Consider the following 26,104-nt stretch of genomic DNA (forward strand, 5'->3'; position numbering starts at 1 on the left):
AAGATCCTCTTATTTGTACCAAAAATCCAAGATAATAAACAATGCAGAGGGGATCCATGCATAAGTTATCACACAATTTTTGGAGCCTTATATTATTTACCTCATTTCTGGATCATTGCCCTTGTTTCTTTCCACCATCACTATGCCAATAAAGCTATCAGACGACAGATCTCCTCTGTCGTCTGATTAAAAAAAATTATGTTGTCTAGTACGGTGCCGTCTCTTGGGGGTATCAGACAACAGATTTCCTCTGTCGTCTGATTTTTCAGACGACAGAAGGTCTGTTGTTTGATTAAACCCAAGATATGTGTTAGAGAATTTAGACAACAGTTATCTGTTATTTATAATGACTTACAATAACAGTTTTCTGTTGTTTGTTTCATATTCTAATAACAATTAACTATTATTTAAACTACCAACACAAAACAATTATTTCTTGTTGTACATTCATTTAAGATACAATTATATGTTGTTGTTTTTGTCTTGAGTCAACAAAAATTTATATATTTTTGTCGTTGTTTTTATTGTAAGGCCACAGTTTTATGTTGTTTGAGTAGGAAAACAACTAACAGTTAACTGTTAGTTAAACTACTAATTACAAAACAATTATTTGTTATTGTACATTCATTTAAAATACAATTATATGTCGTTGTTTTTATTTTGAGTCAACATAAGTTTATATATTTTTGTCTTTGTTTTGATTGTGAGACCACAATTTTCTGTTGTTTGAGTGGGAATATAACAATAGATTTTTCCTAAATTCTGTTGTTCTTAAGTAGCTCCAACAACATATTTTGACTTTGATTTAGTGGTTGCATGGTATTTCAGATGTCACATTTATATTCCTATTAGGATGTAATCTGGAAACTACACAAAAGGCATATATTATTCATTCTGTCATTATAGCCAGCAAATACATCCATAATTGTTTCATACATAAACCTAATGAGCATCAGCTCAATAAACTCATAAGGCAAAAAAGTGAAAAAACTAATATTTAGAGCAACTATACTAATTTAGAGCGTCTAAGTAGCAAAAGCTTTAATTTAGCCAATTATGTAACAGCTATCATTCTTCAAGCGGATAATCCTCCAAAGATATCAGCAAATTGAGGCATCAAAGTTTTGAAGAGAAGAGTTATTGTTCCATATATTTTTGCAATCTGCAGATCACACAAACACAGAAATTTAGCAAAGCTTCTTGTTCACAAAGGCACTCCATCCAGTGGTGAGCAAATTAAGTATGTCGAGTTCGTCACCTAGTAATACTTCACATCAGAAGCATGTAAAACCACAGAGCAAGAGAACACATTTCTGTATCAAGCCCCTATTAAAAGATTTAAACCATGCTTTTACAAGTACTAATCCACATGATCACAAGGAAATATATCAGAACTATACTTTTCCATCTATCTGATTAGGATACAGAGGATCAGATAGATAATAATATCAAGTAGTTGAGATGAGAAGGAAAACAACCATCATTGCTTACACAAATCGAAGGCAGAAAAAGAAACAGGCCCTTAATTTTGAAGCAGACGAATATGAAATTCTAATCTTATTTAACCCGAACAAAAATAATTTAAAACAGTTTCACAACAAACCAAGAATCAAGTGTCAATCTAGAATCACATCATAGATTCAAATACTCAGAAATCACAGCCATACCACTAATACCAGAACTCATGAACAAAGTCCCTAAGCTTCATGCTTTAATTACTACCCAACCCAGCTTCCATTTAATTGTTCAGTTTAAGTTGAACCATCTATATGCAGCGCGCTTAAGTGTGATTAAAGCAAATACCTAAAAGTGGATTTCTAGTTCCTAATTTGAAAAGTGATTTTTAATTTCACACAACAAACTGATATAAAGCAGCAAAATTGGACAAAATCATACCTAGAAGCCGACAACTCTTGGCTCTAAGATCCTCGAACTTAATTGTTCTGCAAAGGCAATAGAAGAAAAGATAAATCAAAAATTCAGTGAAGGAAGGAGGAACCGACTCTGCCAAATCAAAGTGAGAAGAAATTCCATCAGAGAACATATTGAAATGCAGGTGTTAAAAATCCAAAAAGCAAAAGACAAATGAGTTTTAAGTAATTTCAGCATATGTATGTACTCAGTTAGAGAACATATTGAAACTCAAGTGTTAAAGTCTGGCCCGATATAACATATTGAAACTCAGGTGTTAATATGTATGTACTCAGTTAGACTCTTTAGCTTCTAGATCATGTAACGCAGATATTGTACCATCTTCCTCATCATCTGTTCAGAAGTAAATAGCATATAAATGTATTATGGTGATTTTCTTTATCTGTGATCACATGACTCATACTAAAGAAGAATAAAATTGAAGGACGTAATAAAAAACCAAACTATATTACTTGTAGTAAGACACAATAATCAAGAAAACATTTTGACAACTGCAATGGGAATATGGAATAAGGTTAACATATATAACATACCTTTCTTCAAACAGTCTAGCATATCAAGTTGGTACTGCATTGTTCCCTATATATAAATTTCCTTCTTTTTTTGCTCTAATGGCTCCTCTTGTCCTGATGCTTATCAAGCTAATATTGCATTGTTTCTTGTATATCAGTTTCCTTCTTTTTTTTTGCTTTATTGGCTCCTCATGTCCTGAATCACTTGATAAAATAACTGGTTTCACTTTACCGCCTTCTTCCCTTACTTCAGTCAATTTCATTATAACTTTTGAAAACTCACCTAGAATTAGAAAGAACTTTTTATTAAAAAAAGAACCCTTAAATTCATATACAGAACCCAATTTTTTTTGGAAAAAGTACTTTTTTCTTTGGGGCCGTGACCACTTACCCAATTTTAGACTAAACATTGCCCACTTACTCCCGCACCAGTTTTTTAACCCCATTTACCCAATCTAACCTCTAGTGACAGTTTTGCCCCTATTAATTAAATTTAAACTCATCCATATCCTCTCAGTCTCTCTCTCCTTCCCAAACTCTCTCGCTCTCAACCCGATCTCCACCTCCTCTCTCCATATCCTCTCAGTCTCTCTCTTCTTCGTCGACCTCGATCTCGGCGCCAGCTAGCACATCCCAAGCCCCATCTTCGTCGACCTCTGCCAATCACAGAGAGGGGGGGGTTTGTTACGGGCTTTAAGGTGTGGTGTTGTCTGAAGCTCTCTTCGAGAAGACGGAACTGTTCCTTGGTGAGACGGAGCTTCTTCGGGGACGGGCCGCCCGACCCGTTGCTGCTATCTTCTTCGTCCTCCAGTATTTCTTCTTGATCTGGTCTTTGTGCCAATGGTACTTGGTTTATGTCCAAGTTCCTCACTGCACCGGAAACCCATATTCAATAATTTCAGACGCCAAAACCTCTCAGCCGGCCTCACACGTTGATGGGTGCCCAGAGCATTTTTTTTTTTTTCGGTATCCTGAGATTGCAATGTAACTGTGTGGTTTGTTTGATGGTCTACTGGGGGGCAGTAGACACATTATTGGCCCCCAGTAGACTTTGATACGAGGGACAGGGATCACTATAGTGTGGTGTTTTGATAAATTACCTGTTGTTTTCTGTGTATTAAAGTCAAATTATCTGTGAATCCTACAAAATGGTGCATTTTTGGTGGTCTATTGGGAGGCAGTAGAGACATTAGACTTTGTATTGTGGGGCAATAATGTGATTATTGGGAGGCACTAATATGATTATTGGGAGCCAATAATATGATTATAAATTGATCAATTGTGCCTGTAGTGTATTCATTTTGGTTTTGGGAGTTCATACAATTCACTGGACGACAATAATAGGAGTATTGGAGGCAATAATATGATTTTTGGGAGGCAGTAATATGATTATTGGGGGGCAATAATATGATTACTGGGGGGCAATAATATGGTTACTGGGTATTATTAGGGACCGGTCGCCGAAAACCGGTCACCGGTCGTCGGATTCCGGTCACCGGTCGCCGGACTCCAGTCACAGGTCGCCGGATTCCGGTCACCGGAGTCCGCGGCCGGCCACTAGTCACCGGAGTCAAGCAAGGTAACCAACGACTTCTCTCTCTAAGTGAGAAAGAAGGAGAGGGCAAAAAAGTCCCAAAAATAAATAAAAATAATAAAAAAAGAATTAATTGGGTGTTTTGGGTAAATGGAGTTTTTAAACTCTTCGTTGTGCAAGTGGGCAATTTTTAAGCTGAAATTGGGTAAATGATCATTTCCCCTTTTTCTTTTTCTTTTTCATAAGCCCCAGAAATTGTTTAACCCCAAAATAATTGTGTGAAAAAGAGCATGAGTATTGTTGATCTGACCAAATGAGAAGATGATTTATAATATAGAGATAAGAAAGTTCACCTAATTTATACCCACTTGATGAGTAAAGAAGGACCATACAGATCCATGCCTACTAAACCTGAAACAAGGTTTAAAAATATGTACCGAAGTAAACACATGGTCTCTAAAGAAAAACTTAATTCAAAACCATACTACATATATGAAAGTTTCCAGAAACATTTCTGTTAAAAAAACAATACTAAATCAAGTCCAAATTCCAAATGCTATACACAGAAACTCAAAGACATGAATCAAGCAATTCATTACCAACAAAACCTATGTTCATGAATTAAATCTCTATTGCCTTCTCTTTCCAACAAGGAGGAAGCTTCTCACATGCATTAAACCAATATATCATGACAACAATCAAAACCCAAATAAGATTCTATTGTCAAAGTAAAAAATAATACCTGCAAATAGAGCTGTACCAGCCATCCAAACAATAGCATTATGAAGAGGACATCTCCATGCTGCAAGTCGATGACAGTTAGATTCAAGAAGATGCACAACTTACAATGAAGGTATCATTGAATGAGGCAAAGATGTGAGCAACACCAAAAACGTACATACTCTCCATTATGGACAGCAGGTCCAAGAGTGACATTCTCCCCCTTGGGCTCTCTGAGCTTCCTCTTGAACTATAAACACAATCCAATAGACAAATTGCAATAATCAGCAATCATGAAGAACCCACAATTAAAATACTACATATATAAGCAGTAGATTCCTTTTAAATTCGGTAACAGAACATACAAACTACCAAAGCTTATTGCACTACCAGTTCGCAGAGAAACTAAGAGTGTATAAATCCAATTACCACATGGTAAACAAAATCTAAAAATCTTAACAGTTAACAGTATAGTTCAATTCCATTCCAATCTGACTACTAAAGATGAAAACTATGTATAACGCGAGAGTTGATTGAACTGTTATTTGGTTGGCGAGAAACTAGTGGGAATTTTCGATTGGCATATTTTGTAATCAACTTCTTGCCAACAATCACAGATGGTATTCAGATGGAAAAACTAATAACTCACGTCTAGAAATGAATTAAGCAGACAAACTGAGAGCAGAGAGAGAAGCTTACCATAGCGGCGACGACGAAGTGCAGCACGCGACCAAAAGCGAGCGGCTTCGACGACCTCTCTTTGGCCAGAATCGGAGTAAGAAGAGTTCAACGAGTAGGGGAGGCGGTCCGACAAGGGTTTGGTTTGAAGACAGATATGGGTTTTTGAGCAGAGAAGGCGTGAGAGAATGAGTGGATGATAGGGAGAGAGAAAGTGGATCAGGTGGACTCTCTCCCCTCCGAAACCAAAAGAACCCCAAAACCAGGCAAACCCCAAAACTAGAAGAACCCTAAACGCCCAAATTGAAAAACCACCGTCTCCTTCCGAGGACTGGATCTGAATGGAGGGTTGAGCGAGAAGAGGAAAAGGCGGAGGCACCGTAGAGATGAGGCTGATTGCAGTGGTCTGTTGGGGAAGTTGTTGGTTTTTGAAGGTTTGGGAAAGCAAAAGAAAGAGATGGAGACAGAGAGAGAGAGAATGGGACTACAATCGTTGGGAGAGAAAGAGAAAGGGAGAGTTAACATAAAAAAGTCAAACACAGATTACTCAGACAACACAATTAAGAAATTGTGTTGTCTGAATATCACCCCTAGTGACTAGTCAGCCTGGGTTTTGAAACTTTGAGAGGGAAAGTACTTCAACTTCTTGGAGGGAATTACTTTGGGTTTGATATGAAAAATTTCAATCTTTTATATATATGTTGTCTGAATATGATCATATATTGAAAATGAAACAAGTATTGTTTTTCAGTGTATTCAGACAACAGTATCTGTCGTCTGAAAAACTCAGACAACAAAAAATCAGCTTTCTGTTGTCTGATGACATTTTTGGCATAGTGATATCTAAGACCAGACAAATATGGCCATATAACCGCTGCTATATATATTCGGTATGGGACTCACTGTTGCACAAATCAAACACTCACCATTTTTGTAGGCTTGAATAAGTTGTTAGGACAATAAGACAATGAAGGCGATACAAATGAAATTAAATGTGAAAAGCCTATTATCTGATGAAAATGAAAAAGAAACATACTGATGGTCTGATATCAATTATTGTAGTCATGTTTAATAATCATAATAGGCATCCAAAACTCTTGGACGTACTTTTTTCCGGACAAAATGGAGAATTAACATCACTGATGACATAACACAGGCGTGGAAACATTTTTCAATATTGGGATCATTCAAGTAGTAAACCACAGAGATGGTACAATTTGATTAGTGTACATACTAGGGAAGTCTTCACTAGGTTTGGCACTATCGACTGGGGCCCATCGGGACTCCCAGGTACTATGTCATGGGCCGGGTTCACGACCCACCATGGCGGGGCTCATGGGGGACGCCACCCCGGGCACCCAGGGCCCGGGGCGTGGCTAGCACAGCCCATCTAATTACACAACAGAGGGCTGATAAGGCATCAGGAGAGCAGCATGCGTCCCACATCGAAGATAGGGGAAACTCATTTCCCATGCTCGAGTATTAAAGCATCAGTACAACTACCTTTTCCGGGTAATAACTCCTTTATTTACTATTTGTTAGATCCACATATATATTAGTTTCTCACTCAAGCATCGGAGAGGCGTAAACCGTCCGGTACGGTTTACCCCTCTAACGCTGTGTTCTTGATTCAGGATTTAGGAGTTGGATCGGTACCCCAGGCGGTATAGCATTCTGTGTGAGGTACCCGGAGGCCGGAGAAAGCCACCAGAAACAATTAGTTTATCAGATTTCGGCGAAAATTTCACCTCTATCCAGTCTTCACTCTGCACTTAAACAAACTATTGCATGATCCTTAATTGTGACTATTTGATAATTCTTTCTATTCACAACCTTTGATTCAAGTCATTCAACCAATATTGGTGTCCCTTTGTTGCTTTCCTTGCACGTCAAGCTAAAAGAGGTCAAAGATGCCCAAAAGTTTTTATTTTTAAACCATACTGAGATTTGTGTTGAGACTATACCTTTGAGTTCAAACCGAGTGGGTGAGAATTGCTGGATATATTAAACATAAAATGGTCTGTTTCTTTGTTTTCAAAATTTATCACCACGTTGTTGCATTATGCATCATGATTAGTTGCAGATACAAAGTTGTAAAGAGCTAGATTGTACATAACAGTAGCTAGTCAGCTACTGATTCCTGCAAAAGCCGAAATTTGCATTGCTGAGTCCATGGCCATTGCTTCTGCTGAAAGGCCAAACATACTAAAATCCATATAGTCAAAGTCTTTTGAAGAGTTGTGGATGTTCTTCATCTACTAACTCCTTTGGTGCCTTGATGATGGTACCCTCTACTGGAACTCCAAATGCTCCTAACGAATATCGTTCTTTTTCTCCACACATCATCACTCGATGCTTTACAGAATGCATTCTTCCATTACTCCATGCCTGCACGTAAATAAGATAATATCCGTCCACAGACCCAATTAGTCTTCATTTGTGCTTTTTAATGTTTTGTCAGTTTTTATTATCACCGTCAAATTATAAGTTTCGTGCACATACAGGGAGACACCTTAACTAAGCTTCAAGTTCAGCACTAATTAAAAAAGTGTTTAGTTTACAAGTTGAATGTTTGCTGCATAAGCATAGCCTTGTTGGTTCAATAAATAAAATTCTAGCTTTCAATATGTTCATATCTAAGTTATATGTTAGAAAGAAGTTATCTAGAGTATGTACCACAAGAGGATCTCCAACAATAAAGACAAAGGAACTAGGAGGCAGAGACAACTTGATCCATTGTCAGTCTTTAGTTTCAAATTCAAGCCCTGAAACTTGATCATCACAAAGGATTGCGGTCAATGCTTTGTCAGTGTGAGCATTGAGCCCATTCACATACTCCCCTAATGGAGGTGCACCGTACTTCTGTACTCGTAGCAGCGTCTTACACGCCATGATTGAATCTGAGTTCTCTCCCAAACCATAGCTATCAAGAATCATCATTTCAATCATTTCCTTAAGCTCATCCAGCTTCTTCACCATGGCAATCACAGTGTTACTGTCGTAACGAAATAAATCAACATCGGAAGCATCAGTACTTTAAATCACAAAATAAGAATAAACATAATGCTAGCTATTTTGCTAATGCATATAGCCATATAGTAAAGAGAGAAAACTACAACAGAACATTACCAGCACTGGTCATGACCATCAGGCCACATTATTTGTGTGAAGCTTGTAAGGGATTCATAGTTGGAGGCATCTTCAACGCCAATGCTCTGGTACAAGGGGGAACTGTCCGTAATAACCATGGTAAGGCTTTGGATTGACATTTTTCTTCTTTGTCTCAAGTGGAAGACCGAAAAGTTGCCTTGTCGCAGAGAAGAACTCTTCTCTTAACCCCAGAGGTATCTTATCATATACTATTTCAAAAAAGCCATAATTTTTACAAGCCTCTCTAACCCTCTTGCACAAATTGAACCACTTTTGAGTTGTCCAATTTAGCTGAACTGGTTGAGAATTCTGTGGCTGGAATATGGTAATGAGAGTCCGAACCCATTTTCTGATGACTGATTGCTTCTTTGTTAGAGAGTTTTATTTATATTGCATAGTTCTTGAAGTGACAATGATATACAACCAGACGGCAGACACCCCATTTCCAAGTTGTCTAAAACATCCCAATCTGGAATCAAGGACCAAATCAGAGGCCGTCTGAATAGTGTTTAAACTTAAAATTGATAGGAAGAGATGGAAGCTTAGATCATTATATCTACCAATATACTATGATCTTGGGTTCTGATGAACAAAAGGACAATAGACTTGGAGGCTGTTTGGAAGATACAAGAACACTAAAAGCTTAGATAATACGATGTGTACTAGATAACCAATTATATATGCATCAGCTTACAAGCATGTAATTAAAATTGGGAAAATGATCATTTACCCGATCTTAGGCTAAAAATTGCTCACTTGCTCCACCAACTGTTTTTTAACCCCATTTACCCAAAACACTCTAAGGGATTATTTCCCCTTTACCCAATTAATTCTTTTTTCTTTTTTTTTGAGACTTTTTTGCCCTCTCCTTCTTTCTCACTTAGAGAGAGAAGTCACCTTCCACCTTGTTGTGCTCCGGTGACCAGTGGCCGGCGCGGTCTCCGGCAACCGGTGACCGGACTCCGGCGAACGGTGACCGGATTCCGGGAACCGGTAACCGAAATCCGGCGACCGATGACTGGAATCCGGAATCCGGCTATTATTGCCCCCCAGTAATCATATTACTGCCCCCCAGTAATCATATTATTACCTCCCAAAAATCATATTATTGCCGTCCAGTGAATTGTATGAACTCCCAAAACCAAAATGAATACACTACAGGAACAATTGATCAATTTATAATCATATTATTGGCTCCCAATAATCATATTATTGCCCCCCAATACAAAGTCCAATGTCTCTACTGCCTCCCAATAGACCACCAAAAATGCACCATTTTGTATGATTCACAGATAATTTGTCTTTAATACACAGAAAACAACAGGTAACTTATCAATACACCACACTATAGTGATCCCTGTCCCTCATTTCAAAGTCTACTGGGGGCCAATAATGTGTCTACTGGGGGCCAAAAATGCACCATTTTGTATGATTCACAGATAATTTGACTTTAATACACAGAAAACAACATGTAACTTATCAAAACACCACACTATAGTGATCCATGTCCCTCATATCAAAGTCTACTGGGGGCCAATAATGTGTCTACTGCCCCCAGTAGACCATCAAACAAACCCCACAGTTACATTGCAATTCCTTCCTCATTCTCGGGGTTCACAGTGTATAAAAAAAAAAAAAAAAAGTGCTATGGGCACCCAAGAGTGTGAAGCCGGCCCCTCCTCCTCCTTCGCCGGACGACGATGACGAGCGCGCCAAGAAGAAGCACAAGCTCATCCTTGGAATCAAACACCAACAGCAAAATCGCAAACCTGGGATTGAGGACCTTGGGTTGGCTCCCTTTCAAGGTGGTCTCGGCATCTCGGGCTGTCTAATCGGATTTGGAATCGGGTCAAGGTCGGGCTTTCGTGTTTGAGGTCGACTTGATCTCCAGATTTGTGGTTTGACTTAGTGATTGACACGGTGGTCCGGTGCTGCTTCTGATGGGGACAGGAATGGTTGCCTGGGCTCGATGATTTGACTTAGTGATTGGCACGGTGTCTGGTGCTGCTTCTGATGGGGACATGAATGGTTGCCTGGGCTCGATGATGGAGTAGCCAGCGGTGATGGCCGAGAAGCCGCAAAGGAGGCAGATCAACGACGGTGGTCTGGGTGAGGAGGCGGATGAGAGAGAGAGAGAGATATCGTTGACGGTGGTCTGGGTGAGGAGGGGATGAGAGAGCGAGAGAGAGAGAGAGAGGGGGAGTGTAATTTATGAATTAAAATAAGGGCGAAACTGTCAATAGCTGTTAGATTGGGTAAATGGGGTTAAAAAACTCTTAGTGGAGTAAGTGGGCAATTTTGAAGCTGAAATTGGGTAAGTGGTCACAGCCCCTTAAAAATATATTGTAGAATATATAGAATCAAATAGATAATATGTATATGCTATCTAATATTTAAATAAGCTTACATCAGTAGTGACATATATATGCGAGGCCAGCGCATATTTATCAACTGGAATCATTCAAATTGTAAACCACAAAGATATAGACTTTTATTACTCATCAGAGAAAATTAGAGCAATCTTCACTCTTCACTAGAGCCAAATTTTCACTTTCCAAGATTACTATTTCAGTGACAAGAATACGACAACAGTAACACTAATAAAGGTCAGTTTTTGGGGATTATATAACTACAACAACATGATTTATATGCCTTGTTATTAAAAATCGAAGCAAGCTGTCATCGAATTTTATTGAAAACGACAAGATCAGAAGCAATTACTGTTACAACATCCCAACTGAAAATATAGTAAACAAAACTGTAACAAAAAAGGGCTCTGAAAAATAATGCAGAATGGACTTGCCTTGTAATGACGATCAGTGAAGTAGAGAAAGTTACTCCCACAGTCGCACTACAGCTCAACTCATATTCCAGGTATTAAGGTTGAAAAATTACAACAAAGTGTTTAGGATACACTACAAGGAAACAGATGAAAAATGTGTAGAGGAGCCAGCACTAGCTATAGATCAGTAACAAATACAATAGATACTTATGCCACCGGAAAGTTGTTTCAATACAAATTAACAGCCGTTAATATTGTTTTGCTCTTTCTTTCACTTTGTTACATTCCTTGCACGTTAAGTTAAAGAGGTAAATATACGTTGCGATATTTAGTTCCAGTAGTAGAGCAATTACTCAACAATATGGCCAGAGTTCTCATTTCTGCCTCTCCTAGGTTTATGCCCCTGGAGAATAATAATAATAATAATAATAACAGAGGTAAACATACGGGTAATCAGTTACCAGGTCTGAATCCTGGCACTGGAAAATCTTTTATTCACCAGAAAGGCAAATGGCAGATACAAAGTTTCTAGCAGTAAGAAAAAAAAAAACATAAAAAACATAAAAAAGAACAAAAGAAAAAAAAGAAAAAAAGGCAAAAAAAAAACTGATCCTTCTTTACTAGGGTGTGAACTTATGCTATCAAGTGCTAATTCCAGAAAATACAAACACTTGTGTTGCTGAGTCTATGAGAATTCCTTCGGCTGAGTAGGAGAAATCAGAAAATTCCATATAGTCAAAGTCCTTGAGAATTTGGGGATGTTCTTCATCTACCAACTCCTTTGGTGCCTTGATGATGGTACCCTCTACTGGAACTGCAAATGCTCCTAAATAATATCTTTCGTTTTCTCCACACATCATCACTCGATGATTCACTGGATGCATTCTCCCATTGCTCCATGCCTGCAAGCCACCATATATGGACAATAACACATGACTACTCAAGGTCTTGTATACACGTTTGGTCTAATTAATTTACCCAAGTTATAAATCCTTTAATTGTAATCTGTAGTTCTGTACCATAAGAGGATCTCCAACAATAAATACAAAGGAGTTAGGAGATAGAGAAAACTTGATCCATTGTCCATCCTTGGTTTGAAATTCAAGTCCTGAAACTTGATCATCACAAATGATTGTGCTTAATACTTTGTCAGCGTGAGCATGGAGCCCCTGCATGTACTCCCCAGATGGAGGTGAGCTGTATTTCATTATTCGAAGCAGTGTTTAACATACCATGATTGAATTCAATTTCTCTCCTAAACCATAACTACCAAGAATCATCAGTTCAATCATATCCTTAAGCTCATCCAGCTGCTTTATCATATGAACTACAGTCTGACTGCATCAACAAGAAAGAAATATATAGTATTAACCAAATGATAAATTCAAGATTATAAATGTGGAAATAAGTTAAACAATGAAAACATTATACATGCAATTACCAAAACTGGTCATGACCATTTGGCCACATTAGTTCTGTGAAGTTTCTCAGAGAGTCTTAGTTGGAGGCATCTTCAAGTCCAAAGCTCTCAAACAAGGGAATACTTGCATATTGCCCAAAGTAACCATGGTAAGGCTTTGGATTCATATTCTTCTGCTTGATCTAAACCGGGAGGCTGAAAAGGTGCCTTATCATAGAGAAGGTCTCAGCTGCAGAGGTATCTTATCATACACTATTTCAAAACAACCATAACATTTAGTACCCTATAATTTACACACATAAACAAATTTATATCCAAGCTTTCAATTTAAACGGTTTAGTACATTATGATTTTTAGTTTTTCACATTGTGATCGAGTTACCTTAAAGTTCTTTATTCAAATAATCCGTTATAACAAAATTTAATCATATGTTTTCTAATAGCCTGCCAGATCATCAAAATCATGTGGCCCACACCATCACTTAACGGGTTATTTGGATAAAAAACTTAACCGTGAGTAATAATTCAAAATTTGAAAAACTACAGGTACTAAAGTAAGAGTGGCAAATCATTGGTGATTAGTAGTTCCCTAGTAGTTTTAACAGAGAAAATGGATGCGGTGAGTTGTGGCATGTTGGTTATATTTGCAATACATGTAGGTTATTTGAAATAACTGATACCGTAGAAGTCACAAATTCAAATCTCAGCAACATCACTAACCGATTCTTAAAAAGATATCTTTAGATGTTATCTCTAATTGCGTCGTGGTAGACTAATGAATATCGAAAGAACCATATGAAATCATTGCAACAAATTGAAAGAAGGACTCAAGAGTAAACAGCTCACCATGAGAGAATTATAGATACTCAACAGTATCACTGTATCAGAGAATTGCTGACCACTTCAACAACATTGCAATTTGCAAATGTGTCTTCATTGAGATTTTATCACAAGAGTTTCTGCAATCAATTTCGAAAAGAATTGGTAAGAATTGTATCAATTAAACATGTGTACAATTTAATTCCATCAATTTGTAAATCTAACATAAACACAAAAAACCAGCCGAGAAAATTAAGAGATGATCAGTTTTTTTTTTTTTGGTACAAAAAGAGATGATCAGTTGCTTTTACCGGAAACTGCTCTGTTTTAGAGAATTGCATAAGACATTTGGGGACAGTGCAGTTGACTTTGGTTCTGATGAGAAGGGTGTGTTTCAAATCTCAGTTTGTCAAAGTGCTTGTTGAAGCATCTGGAGGAATTGAACTAACCCAAAGTTTTGTACCAAAATAAAAGGTTTGGGAGGGTTAGTCAATTGAATATCTGGTTCATATAATCTGCATGATTTGAATTGTTTTTCTGAGAAGAACAAGATGAAAATATAACTTTTCTGCTACTTTGTTGATTTCTAATGGACCTATCCTTCATCACCAACGTCAAAATCTAGTCCCAAAATAGCTAGATTGTCAAGGCAGTGCCATTCCACAGTACTTTAGAGCATAATCGTATTACGGTTTAGGGAGAACTGGGGCTGTGTTTTGAGCTTTACAAGTCGATTCTCAATATGTGGTTCCTCCTCTTAGAGAAGTGTGATCCTCAACAAAGATTGCTGTCGTGTGCATGTGTATATTTCCTTGTCTTCTTCAGAGTGCACATACTACGTGACCATAAAATTTCAGGCTGGTGTCCTGAATTGCGAGTGTTGATCTCACTAGCTGCCTACAATATCTCAGGTGGTGATCTTGTTATTTTTGTTCTCCTTGCGACTTGTTTCCTATGGTTAGATAGGACTATTTATGGTAGTATGTCATGCCCGCCCCAACCCTATGTGCCGGAAATGGGCTATTACATGGAACAACAGCTACTTCAGGATGAATGTTTTATGCTGTGCTAAAGATTTAAGTTTGTAGCGCCATAATCTTTCAGTTTATGCTCCAAACTACTATGATACAATTGTTTTATTAGTTCTAACTGATCATAAACAAAGTTTGCTGTCGTTTTAAGTTCAAAAGAAGAGGAAAGAGATGTTAAGCACATAGTGATTATTCTCTAGCATAGAGTCTGGCCAGGGACGGCCAGCACTGCCTGCCAAATGGAATGTCACAAAAAGATTCAGAGTTGGATTCAAGATAATATTTAGATCAAAGAAAAGTTGCAAGATAATAAACAATGCAGAGGGGATCCATGCATAAGTTATAACACAGTTTTTGGAGCCCTATATTATATTACCTCATTTCTGGATCATTTCCCTTGTTTCTTTCCCCCTTCTCTAAAACCAGATAAATGTGGCCGTTGCTATATTCGGTCTGGGACTCCCTGTTGCACAAATCAAACACTCCCCACATGCCTTCATTTTTGTAGGCTTGGTTAAGTTGTTAGCACAATAAGACAATGAAGGCGATATAAAAAATGAAATCAAATGTGGAAAGCCTAGTATCTTATGCAATTGAAAAAGAAAGACACTGAAGGTCTGATATCAATTATTGCAGTCTCCTGTTTTAATATTGACAACAAGAAAATCCATTGTTCCATACAAGCCAATTTGATAGAAATTTTGCATTAAAAAAAAGGCATTACTACATCCTGTGCTATATATACATAATCCAAAGATTGGTAAATGCATTCATTGTCACTAAAAATTTCATCATGGACCTCCAGTTCTCTTCCTTCCATGTCATACTAATTACCTTTTCTCTCTTTGTGATTATGGTACTCAAAATAGCAAGAAGAGGCAAAACCAAAAGCTCCAGTTCAAATCTACCACCAGGACCACGCAAGCTACCCTTTATAGGGAACATCCACCAGCTTGCTGGATCTCTACCCCATCACAGTCTGCGAAACTTGGCCAAGAAATATGGACCCTTTATGCACCTAAGGCTTGGAGAAGTTTCCACCGTAGTTGTTTCATCAGCAGAGTTTGCCAGAGAGGTGATGAAAACTCACGACGCTACTTTTGCATCAAGGCCCCATCTCCTTGCTGCAACCATCGTGTCTTACAACGCCACAAACATTGTGTTTGCAAAATATGGTGACTACTGGAGACAACTGCGAAAAATTTGCACACTAGAGCTCTTAAGCACAAAGCGTGTTCAATCTTATCGACCTATTAGAGAGGAAGAGATGCTGAATCTCATCAAATGGATTGCTTCGAAAGCCAGGTCACCTATCAATCTTACAGAGAAAATTCACTCATCTACATATATGATCACTTCACGAGCAGCCTTTGGTAAAAAGAGCAAATATCATGAAAATTTTATAGATGTTGTGAAGGAAGGTATACAATTGGGAGGAGGCTTTGATCTTGCAGATGTCTTTCCTTCTTTCAGTTTGCTTCATATGATAACTGGGATGAGGCCTAAACTTGAAAGGTTGCACAAAAAAACTGACAAGATACTGGAAAACATCATCAAAGAACACAAAGATAAGGCAACATCAAAAGGTTCTGAGAGGGAAGCACAGGAAGACCTGGTAGATGTACTCTTAAAATTTCACGAGGGTAATGATGGCCCTGAGTTTAACCTAACTACTGACAACATCAAAGCAGTAATCTTGGTAAGTAAACTTTCTACTGATACTTTGCCTGGATAAGTTAGCCATGATTTTCAATGCTTGTTCCAGATACATGAGCTCATGAATGTTAGAAAAATTTATTTTCTTTCATCCACCTAGAAGGCAACCATGAGGCTGAAGGAGCATTAGATCTTAGTTGCACATCGACTTGGCTAACTGTTTAAGCCAATCACCATGCTTAAACCCAAGTTAATCGACCATTACGCTTTCCTTTGTTGCCTTTGCATCTGCCATATTTTCGAAGATATTCAGTTTGAGAATGCTTTTGGGTGCTCAGTTTGAGTGATCCTAAAATAAGATTTGAAAAGCTGATAGCTGCTAACATCTTTAATCATGGCAAAGGCATTTATATTACATACAGTCTTAGCATTATTGATCATTACATTATGTACCAGCAACACATACATGATAAGCAAAACCAACAACCCAAAAACGCAGAAACTTTATACCTGCCAAAACTGATAGATACTACATACTCAGCACCACAATCCTACACACACCTTACCCCATTACCTACTCTTATGATGCCTTGATTTTGATTTAGAATTTGACTTCAGTAATTCGTCTTGACAAGAACTGCTCAACTTCTCAAGTTGTTCAATTCCAAGAGACCCATAGATCAAGTGGACTTGATCTACAGGTCTCTTGGAGAAGAACTAACTGAGAGAGACCCCATAGATCAAGTCCACCCGGTAGTCACTGAAGTTTCACACAATATGTGCAAAGGGATTTATAATTTATTAACTTAGAAAACAATCATGTAGCATCGTCAAACTTTCTTTACTTCTAATCGTCATAGATAGATACATGGAGGATATAACATACAATAATTATAAATAAATAAATAAATAACAGGAGTTATACAATTGCTTTGTAAGTCCAATGATGGAGACAGCAAGAATATCAACCTTAAAATCAAGATGAAAGAATACATAGAGATATTTTACACTCAAAAGCCTAAAGCCTATATGTTTCAAATTTATAGAGCCAGACCTCACAAGATCGCTCTACTTTCTATTCTAAACAATGTAATATATTATACAGTTGATAAAGTTGGTTTTTTCTTTAATTTTATGCACTATTATCTTAAAGTATCATAATGCTACTGTAGGTTGTTCTCCTCACTTGTCAATTGACACTCTTGATGGAACTTTAGTGAGCTTACCTGTGTTCAAAAATAATAAATTTTTGCTACATAGAAAATCATTAGCAATGGGTTTAGGAGTTTAAGTAAAGCTATAAACTATAAATAGTTTCTCCTATTACTCTATTAGAACTGTATTTAATATAAATACTATATAAAATTTGACAATTAATCACTTTCAGGACATTTTCGGAGCTGGAAGTGAGACATCAGCAACAGCTGTAGACTGGGCAATGTCAGAAATGGTTAAAAATCCACAAATAATGAAAAGGGCACAGGATGAGGTGAGGGAAGTGTTCAATAGAAAAGGGCAGGTAAGTGAAACAAGCATCAAAGAGATGAAATATTTAAACTCAATTATTAAGGAGACACTCAGATTGCACCCATCTGCCCCTCTGTTAATTCCAAGAGAATGCGGAGAGAGGTGTGAGATTGGTGGATATGAAATACCTGTCAAAACAAAGGTAATTGTCAATGGATGGGCAATTGGTAGAGATCCAAAGTACTGGACTGAACCTGAGAGCTTTCATCCAGAGAGATTCCTTGATAGCTCAATTGATTTCAGGGGAACAAACTTTGAGTATATCCCATTTGGTGCTGGAAGAAGAATATGTCCCGGCATAACATATGGTCTGGCCAATGTGGAGCTCCCACTTGCAATGTTATTATACCATTTTGATTGGAAACTCCCAAATGGAATGAAACATGAAGACCTGGACATGACTGAGGCCTTTGGCATTACAGTCCGTAGAAAAGAAGATCTGCGCCTTATACCCATCCCATATCATCCTCCACCAACTGAACAAACCCAAGTGTAAAATAGTCAACTGTTTTTATTCTTGCAAAGAAATCACTGTCTGTTTTTGTTATCCATGTAATCAAAAACTACAATATCTAGTGACAGCAGCAATCAAAGACTTTGATGATTCTATTGAGTTGAGAATAATATAAATAGATTTACCGAGGTAATGAAAATATTTGAACTAACAAAATAGAAAAAATGCCTAACGAGATCAGAATAATCTCTATTATTTTTGGTTTCTTGTAGAGCCTGTGCCTTTGGATTTGGTAGAACTGGTCATCTTAACCAGTAAGAAACAAAACCAGTCAACACCATACCAGAGGATATAGGACGACTCTGTATGTCCTTACTCGTGTGTGATGTATAAAGCTAGGGGTCAGTCAGCTGACTATATGATTTCATTCGTCCTTCACTCCACAAAACTGTATGAAATTGTTCTTTGCATTGATGTGGAATGAATTAATCCAATAAATAGTTACTCCTTGTTGACATGGGAATAGGGGAAATCCAGAGGGTTCTACTCTCTAGTATATATGATGTAGTGCTCGCCTCGGTCAAATTTCTGCCCTTTTGCATTGATGTGGAATGAATTAATCCAATAAATAGTTACTCCTTGTTGACATAAGAATAGGGAAAAACCAGAGGGTTCTACTCTTTGGTATGGTCTAGTGCTCGCCTTGGTCAAATTTCTGCCCTTTTTGCAAGCACACAGAAGATACACACCCAGGGGAAATATGAAATTTTATGTAATCTCATTGGAAGATACGGTTTTAGGCTCTAAGCCAAGAATTCTGTAAACGTAAATTTGAGCAAATCAGAATTTAATAAACAAATTTATATCCAAGCTTTCAATTTAGTACCAAAAATAATAAGGTACTAAACTGTTTAAATTGAAAGCTTGGATTAAGTTTGCATACGACTATAACTACAGGTACTAAAGTAAGAGTGGCAGATCATTGGTGATTAGTAGTTTTAACAGAGAATGCGTGAGTTGTGGCATGTTATTTTTTTATTTTTTTGGTAAGCAAAATGGTGGCCAAGTGAGCTACCACTCTGGGGCCGAGAGCAACTTAGGTATGACCCCTCCTCAAGGGATGTTTTTCACAAGTTGGGGTTCGAACCAGAGACCTCCTATTACCAGAAGAAGTTCTGCAGCATCCGGCCTACTTGCAGCCTAGCATGCTTCCACTAGACCAACCTCATTGGGTATTGTGGCATGTCAGTTATTTCCAATACGTGTTGGTTTAACGGATACCGTGAAGGTCACGGGTTCAAATCTCTATGACATCATGAAATTAGTGGGGTGGGGATTATATGTTGTCATTTCTACACAAAGACTAACCATTCTTAAAAGGATATATTTAGATCTTACATCTGATTGAATCGTGGGAGACTAATGAATATCGGAAGAACCATATGAAATCACTGCAACAACTTGAAAGAAAGAGTGAAAAGCAACTCACCATGAGAGAATTACAGATACTCAACAGAACGAGAGAATTTTGCTGACCACTTCATGAGCAACATTGGAAACGTGTGTTGATTGAGATTTTATGACAAGAGTTCTGCAGTCAATTTCGAAAAGAATTGTAAGAATTGTATTAACTAAACATGTGTACAATTTAATTCCATCAATTTCAAAAACTAAGATAAACCCTAAATCTAATTCACTTTTCCACGAACCATTGCTTCATATTCTCTCCGCGGCAATCCAGACTGGTTTCGAACCGTGACCATTATATCCAGATTCTCCTTCCGCCTTCCCGACCTCACAGCCGAACAAACGACGCGCCGTATTTGCGCAATCATCTCCTCGACGTCGTCAAACGGCACGCCGTCCTCAACAATACGCCCAATTACAGTCAACATCCTGTCGATGACTCCAACCCCATTCTCGTCAGTTTCCGTAAACAACCAAAATTCCATATCGCGAAACGTCGCCGTTTTGAAATCGACGTCCACGATCGGCCGCGTGCGGTCGTCGGAACAGTAAAAGCTTCTGATCACGTTCCAGACGATCGAGACCTTCCAGTCGTCGTCGTGTCGCGATTTTCGTTTCTTGGTGGGAATTAGGTCAAGATCAAGATCTTGGTGGTCGTCGGCGACACAGATCTGGTAAGCGAAGTCGTAATCGCAGTGAGTCACGGAAGGGAAGTACTCTTCTTCGTGGTTGTTGGGATTTAGGGTTTGCATCTTTGAATTGAGAGAGAGAAAGAGAGAACCAGTGAGAAGGAGAACGAAGGAGAAGATGTACAAGCGAGTTATGCGTAAGTGCCGTTACTATTTTATAGACTTACTCTCCTAGTCCCTCACCAATTGAATTTAAGCTTTTTATACCGTAAATAGCCCTGCATCCTCATTCGAAATTCCAATAGTCTCTTGCTGTTGTTAAACTTTTACACGCGGCGTCTCTTGATTGGAATATCTAACAGCCTTGATAGACATTAGGACCCTCTTCATTTTTGTAGTGTGCTTTCCTTTTACCATTAGGAATACAGATTTGGCCAATAGAAAATCCTTATTTAATCTTTTCAACATTTTTTAGTCAAATAATTTAGTGTTATTTTTTTATTTTTTCAAACTGGTTTTAAATTAGGAGAAATAAATTTAGAAAATTACACTCTCAAATTTGGAATCTACACTCTCTTCCTACTTTGATGAAATTTTCACTCTCAAATTTTGGTGTTTACAACAATACAAAATATAAGATACTAAAAAAAAATACATGGAGTGTGAATTTCACTCTTTTAAATTAAGCAGAGTTTGGTTGCTAGGTTGTTTTTTTGGGTCATGGGACAATTTTTTTTTTTTGGATTTACAGTGTATTGTTTGGATTTGGGATCTAGGTGACTTTTGGATTTGGGTTTCAGACCAAAGTCATTTGTTGGATTTTGGGTCACATATTGGTTCACTTTTTTAGTTCTTTTATTGGATCATGTCGTCGAGAAACTGTAGGGAAATAAGACAGCAATAGGTATATCGGTAGCATGCAAGATCATAATTATAATATAATAAATAGAACAGGGTGTAGGACTGAGCCTCCCAGCTAGGCTGGGTTCCAAACTTTTTTTAAAAAAAAAATTTTAAAATTTTTTTTTTAAAGGGAGGTATATATCGGTGGCCATTGCATACCATTTTTTGGTTGGTTTACCTTGTAGGAGACACAAGTGGTTTCTGGTATGATATTATAGTAGGAAAACTTATATTGTCGAGCCATTTAACGTGGTTCTTCTGTTATCTGTTAATTTTTTTTTTCAAGAAAAGAGAAGCAATTGTTTAAATTTAATAATTCAATTTTACAGTATGTTTACTTAATTAATAAAATCGTATTGAGAATGTCAATTTACTCCCCGACTTTATTATATTGTCAGTTTTTACATTTTTCCTGATATAGATTATTTATCAACACCTCGTCATTAGTAATTAGTTTCATGATTAATTTTCTGAAGCTTATGTATAATCTGAGTGAGGCGACTTGATAATTTTTCTTTACTAAATGGATTAATTGAGTGATATTTTTATCAAAACAAGTCAAACTATATTTGATTGGGCGAGATGAACCTATTACAAGATCAATATATTGTAAGTATTTCAAAAAGATAGCACTAGAACTAATAGACAGCGTGCAAATTGACATTTTTAACCAGAAAAAATGATCCAAAACTAACCAATTAATTAATTCAGAAAGCTAAAGTGCAAATTTGCATTGGAACCTTTTGTATATATATGTTTCATACATTACCCTAGCCTCTTTCTTTCTTTTGACCATGATGTTTTTTTTTGATACTAAAGGACTATAATTAAAAATGGAAGCCTAGCCTCTAGGGCATCCACAGTTTACAGTGTCAAATAATAAGGCTTTTGAGGCCTCCGGAGGGACGCTATTGGTCCAAGTAGAAGTCATTACATCACGATGCCCCAAATTTGCTATAGCATCTGCTACAAAATTTGCTTCCCTATAAACGTGTTTGAAGCACACCGAAGTAAAGCAAGTAGTTAAAGCGTGAATATCATTAAGAATTTTTAGCAGCCTCCAAGGGGGGTGAATGCGTTTGTTGACTGCATCAATGACTAACTTAGAGTCTCCTTCAACTTCAATTGTTGTGTACCCTTGGTCTCGAGCACAAAGTAGTCCATCTCTTAGAGCAATGGCCTCCATTACCGGTACAGTATTGGAACCACCATGTTTTGTAGCTGCAATCAGGGGGTTGTCGTGGCTGTCCCGGATTACGAAACCACCAGCAGCAGAAGTTCTAGTCACAGAGCCATCAAAATTTAACTTAACACACTGGGCAGGCGGAGGTGTCCACTTAATAGTGGTTGGTTGGGTTTGAGTTAACACCCTTCCAGCTCGCCCGTGAGGATTGGAAACGCTATGAATAACAGCAGCAGAAGCCGCCACCACAGATCGTGGGTTTGCATGGATATTTCTGAAGATTGTGTCATTTCTCGCTTTCCATATTTGCCAACAAATTGTAATTAATTTCTCAAGCACTTGATTATCAGAGGAAGTAGAAAAAACAAGGTCATGAAATACCTTTAAATAACCATCATTCCAATTCAAGGAGGAGGAGAAACCTGCCAGTCGCCAGACTTCCGTAGCAAAACTGCAAAAACCAAAGAGATGATCTGCAGTTTCATTGTCAGTATTACATAAGGGGCAAGAGTTATCTTGTATCACACCAAACCTGGTCAGTCTATCCCTTGTTTTGAGTCTGCCTCTAATGAGAAGCCAAGCAAACATTTTAATTTTAGGTGGGATCTTGAGTTTCCACATCTTTGTTAAGAGGGTTATTTGGCTATGTTTTTCCTTGTGATTAAGCTGGAGCCAAGTGGCTGATTTAATAGTGAAGAGCCCATTTGAGGAAGGTCCCCAAACAAACTCATCTTCCTGTTCAGAAGTAGGAATAGGGATTCCTACTATTTGGTTTACAATATGTTGCTCTAGTAGTTGCGAAAGCTTACCTCTGTTCCAGGTGTTGTTGCTTATGTAATCCTCCACTGTTTCGTTCCAATTGATGAGGTGCTTCCGATCCTCCGCAACATATAAATGCAGCGGATGATCAAGAACCCAGTTGAAAGTCCAAAAGTTTATTACTTTTCCATTTCCTAGTATCCATCGTATTCCTTTCATAATAAGAACTCGAGCATCCAATACGCCTTTCCAAGCAAACGAGTGGGATTGTTTCTTCCTTGCCTGGAAAAAGGAAGTGCTTCTTAAATACTTTTGTCTCACGATCTGTGCCCACCAATTATCCTTTTCAGTAATGATTTTCCAGCCTAATTTAGCAAGAGCTGCAATGTTAAAATAAGCAGAGGGTCTTATGCCCAAACCCCCCACAGACTGTGGTTGACAAATCTGATCCCAAGCAACTGGTGGACATCTCGTATCTGACCCCCAAAAAAAGGATCTAGCCTGCTTGTCTATAGTATCTGTTACCTTCTTTGAGCATTTGAAACAAGACATGGTGTGGTTAGGCATACCTGCAAGATTTGACTTGATTAAGGTGAGTCTGCCGGCTCGGGAAAGCGTCCCTTTCTTCCATCCGGCTAATTTTTGAGAAATCCTCAGCAATAACTCATTAGTGTTAATGGGATCTTTCCAAAAAATTACATTATGTATGCCAAGGTACTTACCAATTGTGGTTTTCTGCCTAATGTTCATAATGTTGACTATTTCATTCCGGAGAGAGCTTGGAACATTTTTTGAAAAATAGAGTGAAGATTTTTGAAAGTTGATTTTCTGACCTGAGGCCTCAGAGAAACTTGCGATGACTTTTGTTATGTTTCTGGCTCCTTTCTTTGTGGCTTTAGCAAAAAGAAGACAATCATCTGCAAACATCAGGTTAGAGATTCTAGTACCACAAGGAGAAGACAGTAGTCCTACTTGGGACTTATGGTTTATAGATAAATTATTCATGTGTCGTATAAAAGGCTCCATTGCTAGAATGAAAATGTAAGGGGATAAGGGATCTCCCTGTCTGATGCCTCTTGATGGTTGGAACCAACCTGCTGGTCTTCCATTAACTAGGACTGAAAAAGAAGCAGTAGAGATACAATTCATGATCATGTTGATCCAACTATCATGAAACCCAAAATGTTTGAGGCACTGTGTAACATAAGACCAGTTTAGTAGATCATAAGCCTTTTCCAAATCCAGTTTTGCTCCCATGGCACCTGTTCTACCATTCTTTCTCTGGAAATCAGAGAAGATCTCATGTGCAATGAGGATGTACAAGACACCCTCAAGAAAGAAAGCGTATGATGTTGAGATAACACAAACAAACAAGTACAAGACACCCCTCAAGAAAGAAAGCGTAGCTAGAGTACTGTAGACAACACCATTCTCATATGAATTATTGTAGCTACTGTTCAAAGCGTGGTGACACTTTCGATCTCATGAAACTCCTTCCAACATTTTACATTAACACACATATTTTAAGATTTTTGCATTACTAATTTTCGCTGAACAGGTACAAAACCACTACTATAGTTGATCGTGTAAATCTCTGCTTCTTCCTCAACAAATAAACTTTGCTACAGTAACTAAGCGATTCTTTTTTTTTTTTAGCACTGTGGTCTACTGAATTAGATAGAAAAAGATTCTTGGAGACCATTATAACTACTAAATTAAATGCCACAATCCGTATTGTCTGTAACTGTCAAGGGTGCTTGAAGAGGCACCAATAGCCACAACTCATGAAGGAGCACCAAAGCTTGTTTCCATTGTAATACAAATTCATAACTAGCTACCTGTTACTCGTTGCAGCTAATGGTCACGATAGGTAATCTGTTCTATGTTTTGACGGCTTCATTTCCCTTCCTGTTAAACAACTGTGACTATAATACATGGAAACCAGACCATTGTTCTTACCTCAAGAAACTTAGTTATAAATGAAATGCTCCACCAAGGAGACCCTGCAACAAACAACCAAGTGAATAAAATTTAATTGAGCAACAAAAAAGAAGATAAACTGAAGAGTTTATTTTAAGTTTTTAACTGATTAAAGTAGAAATTGGAACAGTAATAAAGCTCCTCCACCAGGGCACCAACCGATGTTCCTAAGGGATATTTCTCTGACTTGGAAATCCAGATTTGCAACTTATGGCTTAATCAGAATACAGAAACTAATAAAAAAGATATAATGCTCACCCTAATCCTTTTAAATTTCAAATGAAGAAAAATGGATGTGAACCGGAAACTAAATTGCTTTGACACATTAAGGAAAACAAAAAAGAAGTTGAAACTTGCTTGTGCCCTTAACATAACAACCATGCACAAAATAAATTACTGCAAGTTGAGAGAATTTTTACCTCAGCAGAACACAGATCTACACCCAGTACATAGCATGCAAATTGGAGGCAATTTTAAACCCTTCTTGATACCTAATGATTCTGCTAATCACTGACATTTCTAAAAATATAGTACATTACTTATGATGGCAGTATACCATATGCTCAATTATTTTTAGATTAAAAAATGGGATAAGCATCTCTTAATAGTCAATTGCAGAAAACGTCAATCAAGAATTAGGAGTATCAGGCAGGAAAGCCAGATATGGCATCTACCATATTCTTATAATCAAACACTGCCAGACCCCCTTTCAATTGCAGGGCTTTGGATGGGGAGGTGATAGGAAAGCTAAGACATCCAATGAGACTGCCTAAGACATATAATTCTTTGACAAGCAGTGAACATAAATTACTGCAAGCGAATAGCAACCAGGTTGAGAGAATCTTTACCTCAGCAGAACACAAATCTACACCCTGTTATATTACATAACATGTAAATTGGAGGCAATTTTAAACCCTAGCCTTCTTGGTACTTAATGAGTCTGCTAATCGTTGACCTTTTTAATATAGT

The 26,104-nt window shown here is 37.7% G+C and overlaps 3 protein-coding genes, 2 long non-coding RNA genes and 1 pseudogene across 6 annotated transcripts; 1 reads left to right on the plus strand and 5 right to left on the minus strand.

The window, feature by feature from the left end:
- Positions 1-868: 868 nt before the first annotated feature.
- Positions 869-2,139, minus strand: LOC133733687 (uncharacterized). Its single transcript, XR_009857837.1, has 2 exons — positions 1,897-2,139; positions 869-1,162 (listed from the first exon to the last, which is right to left on the minus strand). It is a non-coding gene; the product is annotated as an uncharacterized LOC133733687 (long non-coding RNA).
- Positions 2,140-2,159: 20 nt separating this feature from the next.
- On the minus strand, positions 2,160-6,010 carry LOC133733688 (uncharacterized). 2 transcript variants are annotated; one of them, XR_009857839.1, is made up of 6 exons: positions 5,398-6,010; positions 4,825-4,948; positions 4,721-4,780; positions 4,332-4,389; positions 2,466-2,727; positions 2,160-2,265 (listed from the first exon to the last, which is right to left on the minus strand). It is a non-coding gene; the product is annotated as an uncharacterized LOC133733688 (long non-coding RNA). The 2 variants fall into 2 exon arrangements; XR_009857838.1 differs by having other exon boundaries at positions 2,166-2,727; positions 5,398-6,008.
- Positions 6,011-7,403: 1,393 nt separating this feature from the next.
- On the minus strand, positions 7,404-10,131 carry LOC133730745 (probable 2-oxoglutarate-dependent dioxygenase AOP1; annotated as a pseudogene).
- A 1,778-nt stretch (positions 10,132-11,909) lies between these two features.
- Positions 11,910-13,196, minus strand: LOC133728218 (probable 2-oxoglutarate-dependent dioxygenase AOP1.2). The gene is made up of 3 exons (XM_062155625.1): positions 12,750-13,196; positions 12,328-12,646; positions 11,910-12,210 (listed from the first exon to the last, which is right to left on the minus strand). The coding sequence occupies exons 2-3, from the start codon at positions 12,514-12,516 to the stop codon at positions 11,950-11,952; spliced, it is 450 nt and encodes a 149-aa protein (XP_062011609.1). The 5' UTR covers positions 12,517-12,646; positions 12,750-13,196; the 3' UTR covers positions 11,910-11,949.
- A 1,770-nt stretch (positions 13,197-14,966) lies between these two features.
- Positions 14,967-19,697, plus strand: LOC133733774 (cytochrome P450 71D11-like). The gene is made up of 2 exons (XM_062161413.1): positions 14,967-16,276; positions 17,621-19,697. The coding sequence occupies exons 1-2, from the start codon at positions 15,371-15,373 to the stop codon at positions 18,254-18,256; spliced, it is 1,542 nt and encodes a 513-aa protein (XP_062017397.1). The 5' UTR covers positions 14,967-15,370; the 3' UTR covers positions 18,257-19,697.
- Positions 18,098-20,510, minus strand: LOC133733776 (uncharacterized). Its single transcript, XM_062161414.1, has 3 exons — positions 19,924-20,510; positions 19,704-19,805; positions 18,098-18,236 (listed from the first exon to the last, which is right to left on the minus strand). The coding sequence occupies exons 1-2, from the start codon at positions 20,431-20,433 to the stop codon at positions 19,755-19,757; spliced, it is 561 nt and encodes a 186-aa protein (XP_062017398.1). The 5' UTR covers positions 20,434-20,510; the 3' UTR covers positions 18,098-18,236; positions 19,704-19,754.
- Positions 20,511-26,104: the final 5,594 nt, after the last annotated feature.

This window comes from Rosa rugosa, chromosome 2 (genome assembly GCF_958449725.1).
Source record: "Rosa rugosa chromosome 2, drRosRugo1.1, whole genome shotgun sequence".
Taxonomy (NCBI): Eukaryota; Viridiplantae; Streptophyta; class Magnoliopsida; order Rosales; family Rosaceae; genus Rosa; species Rosa rugosa.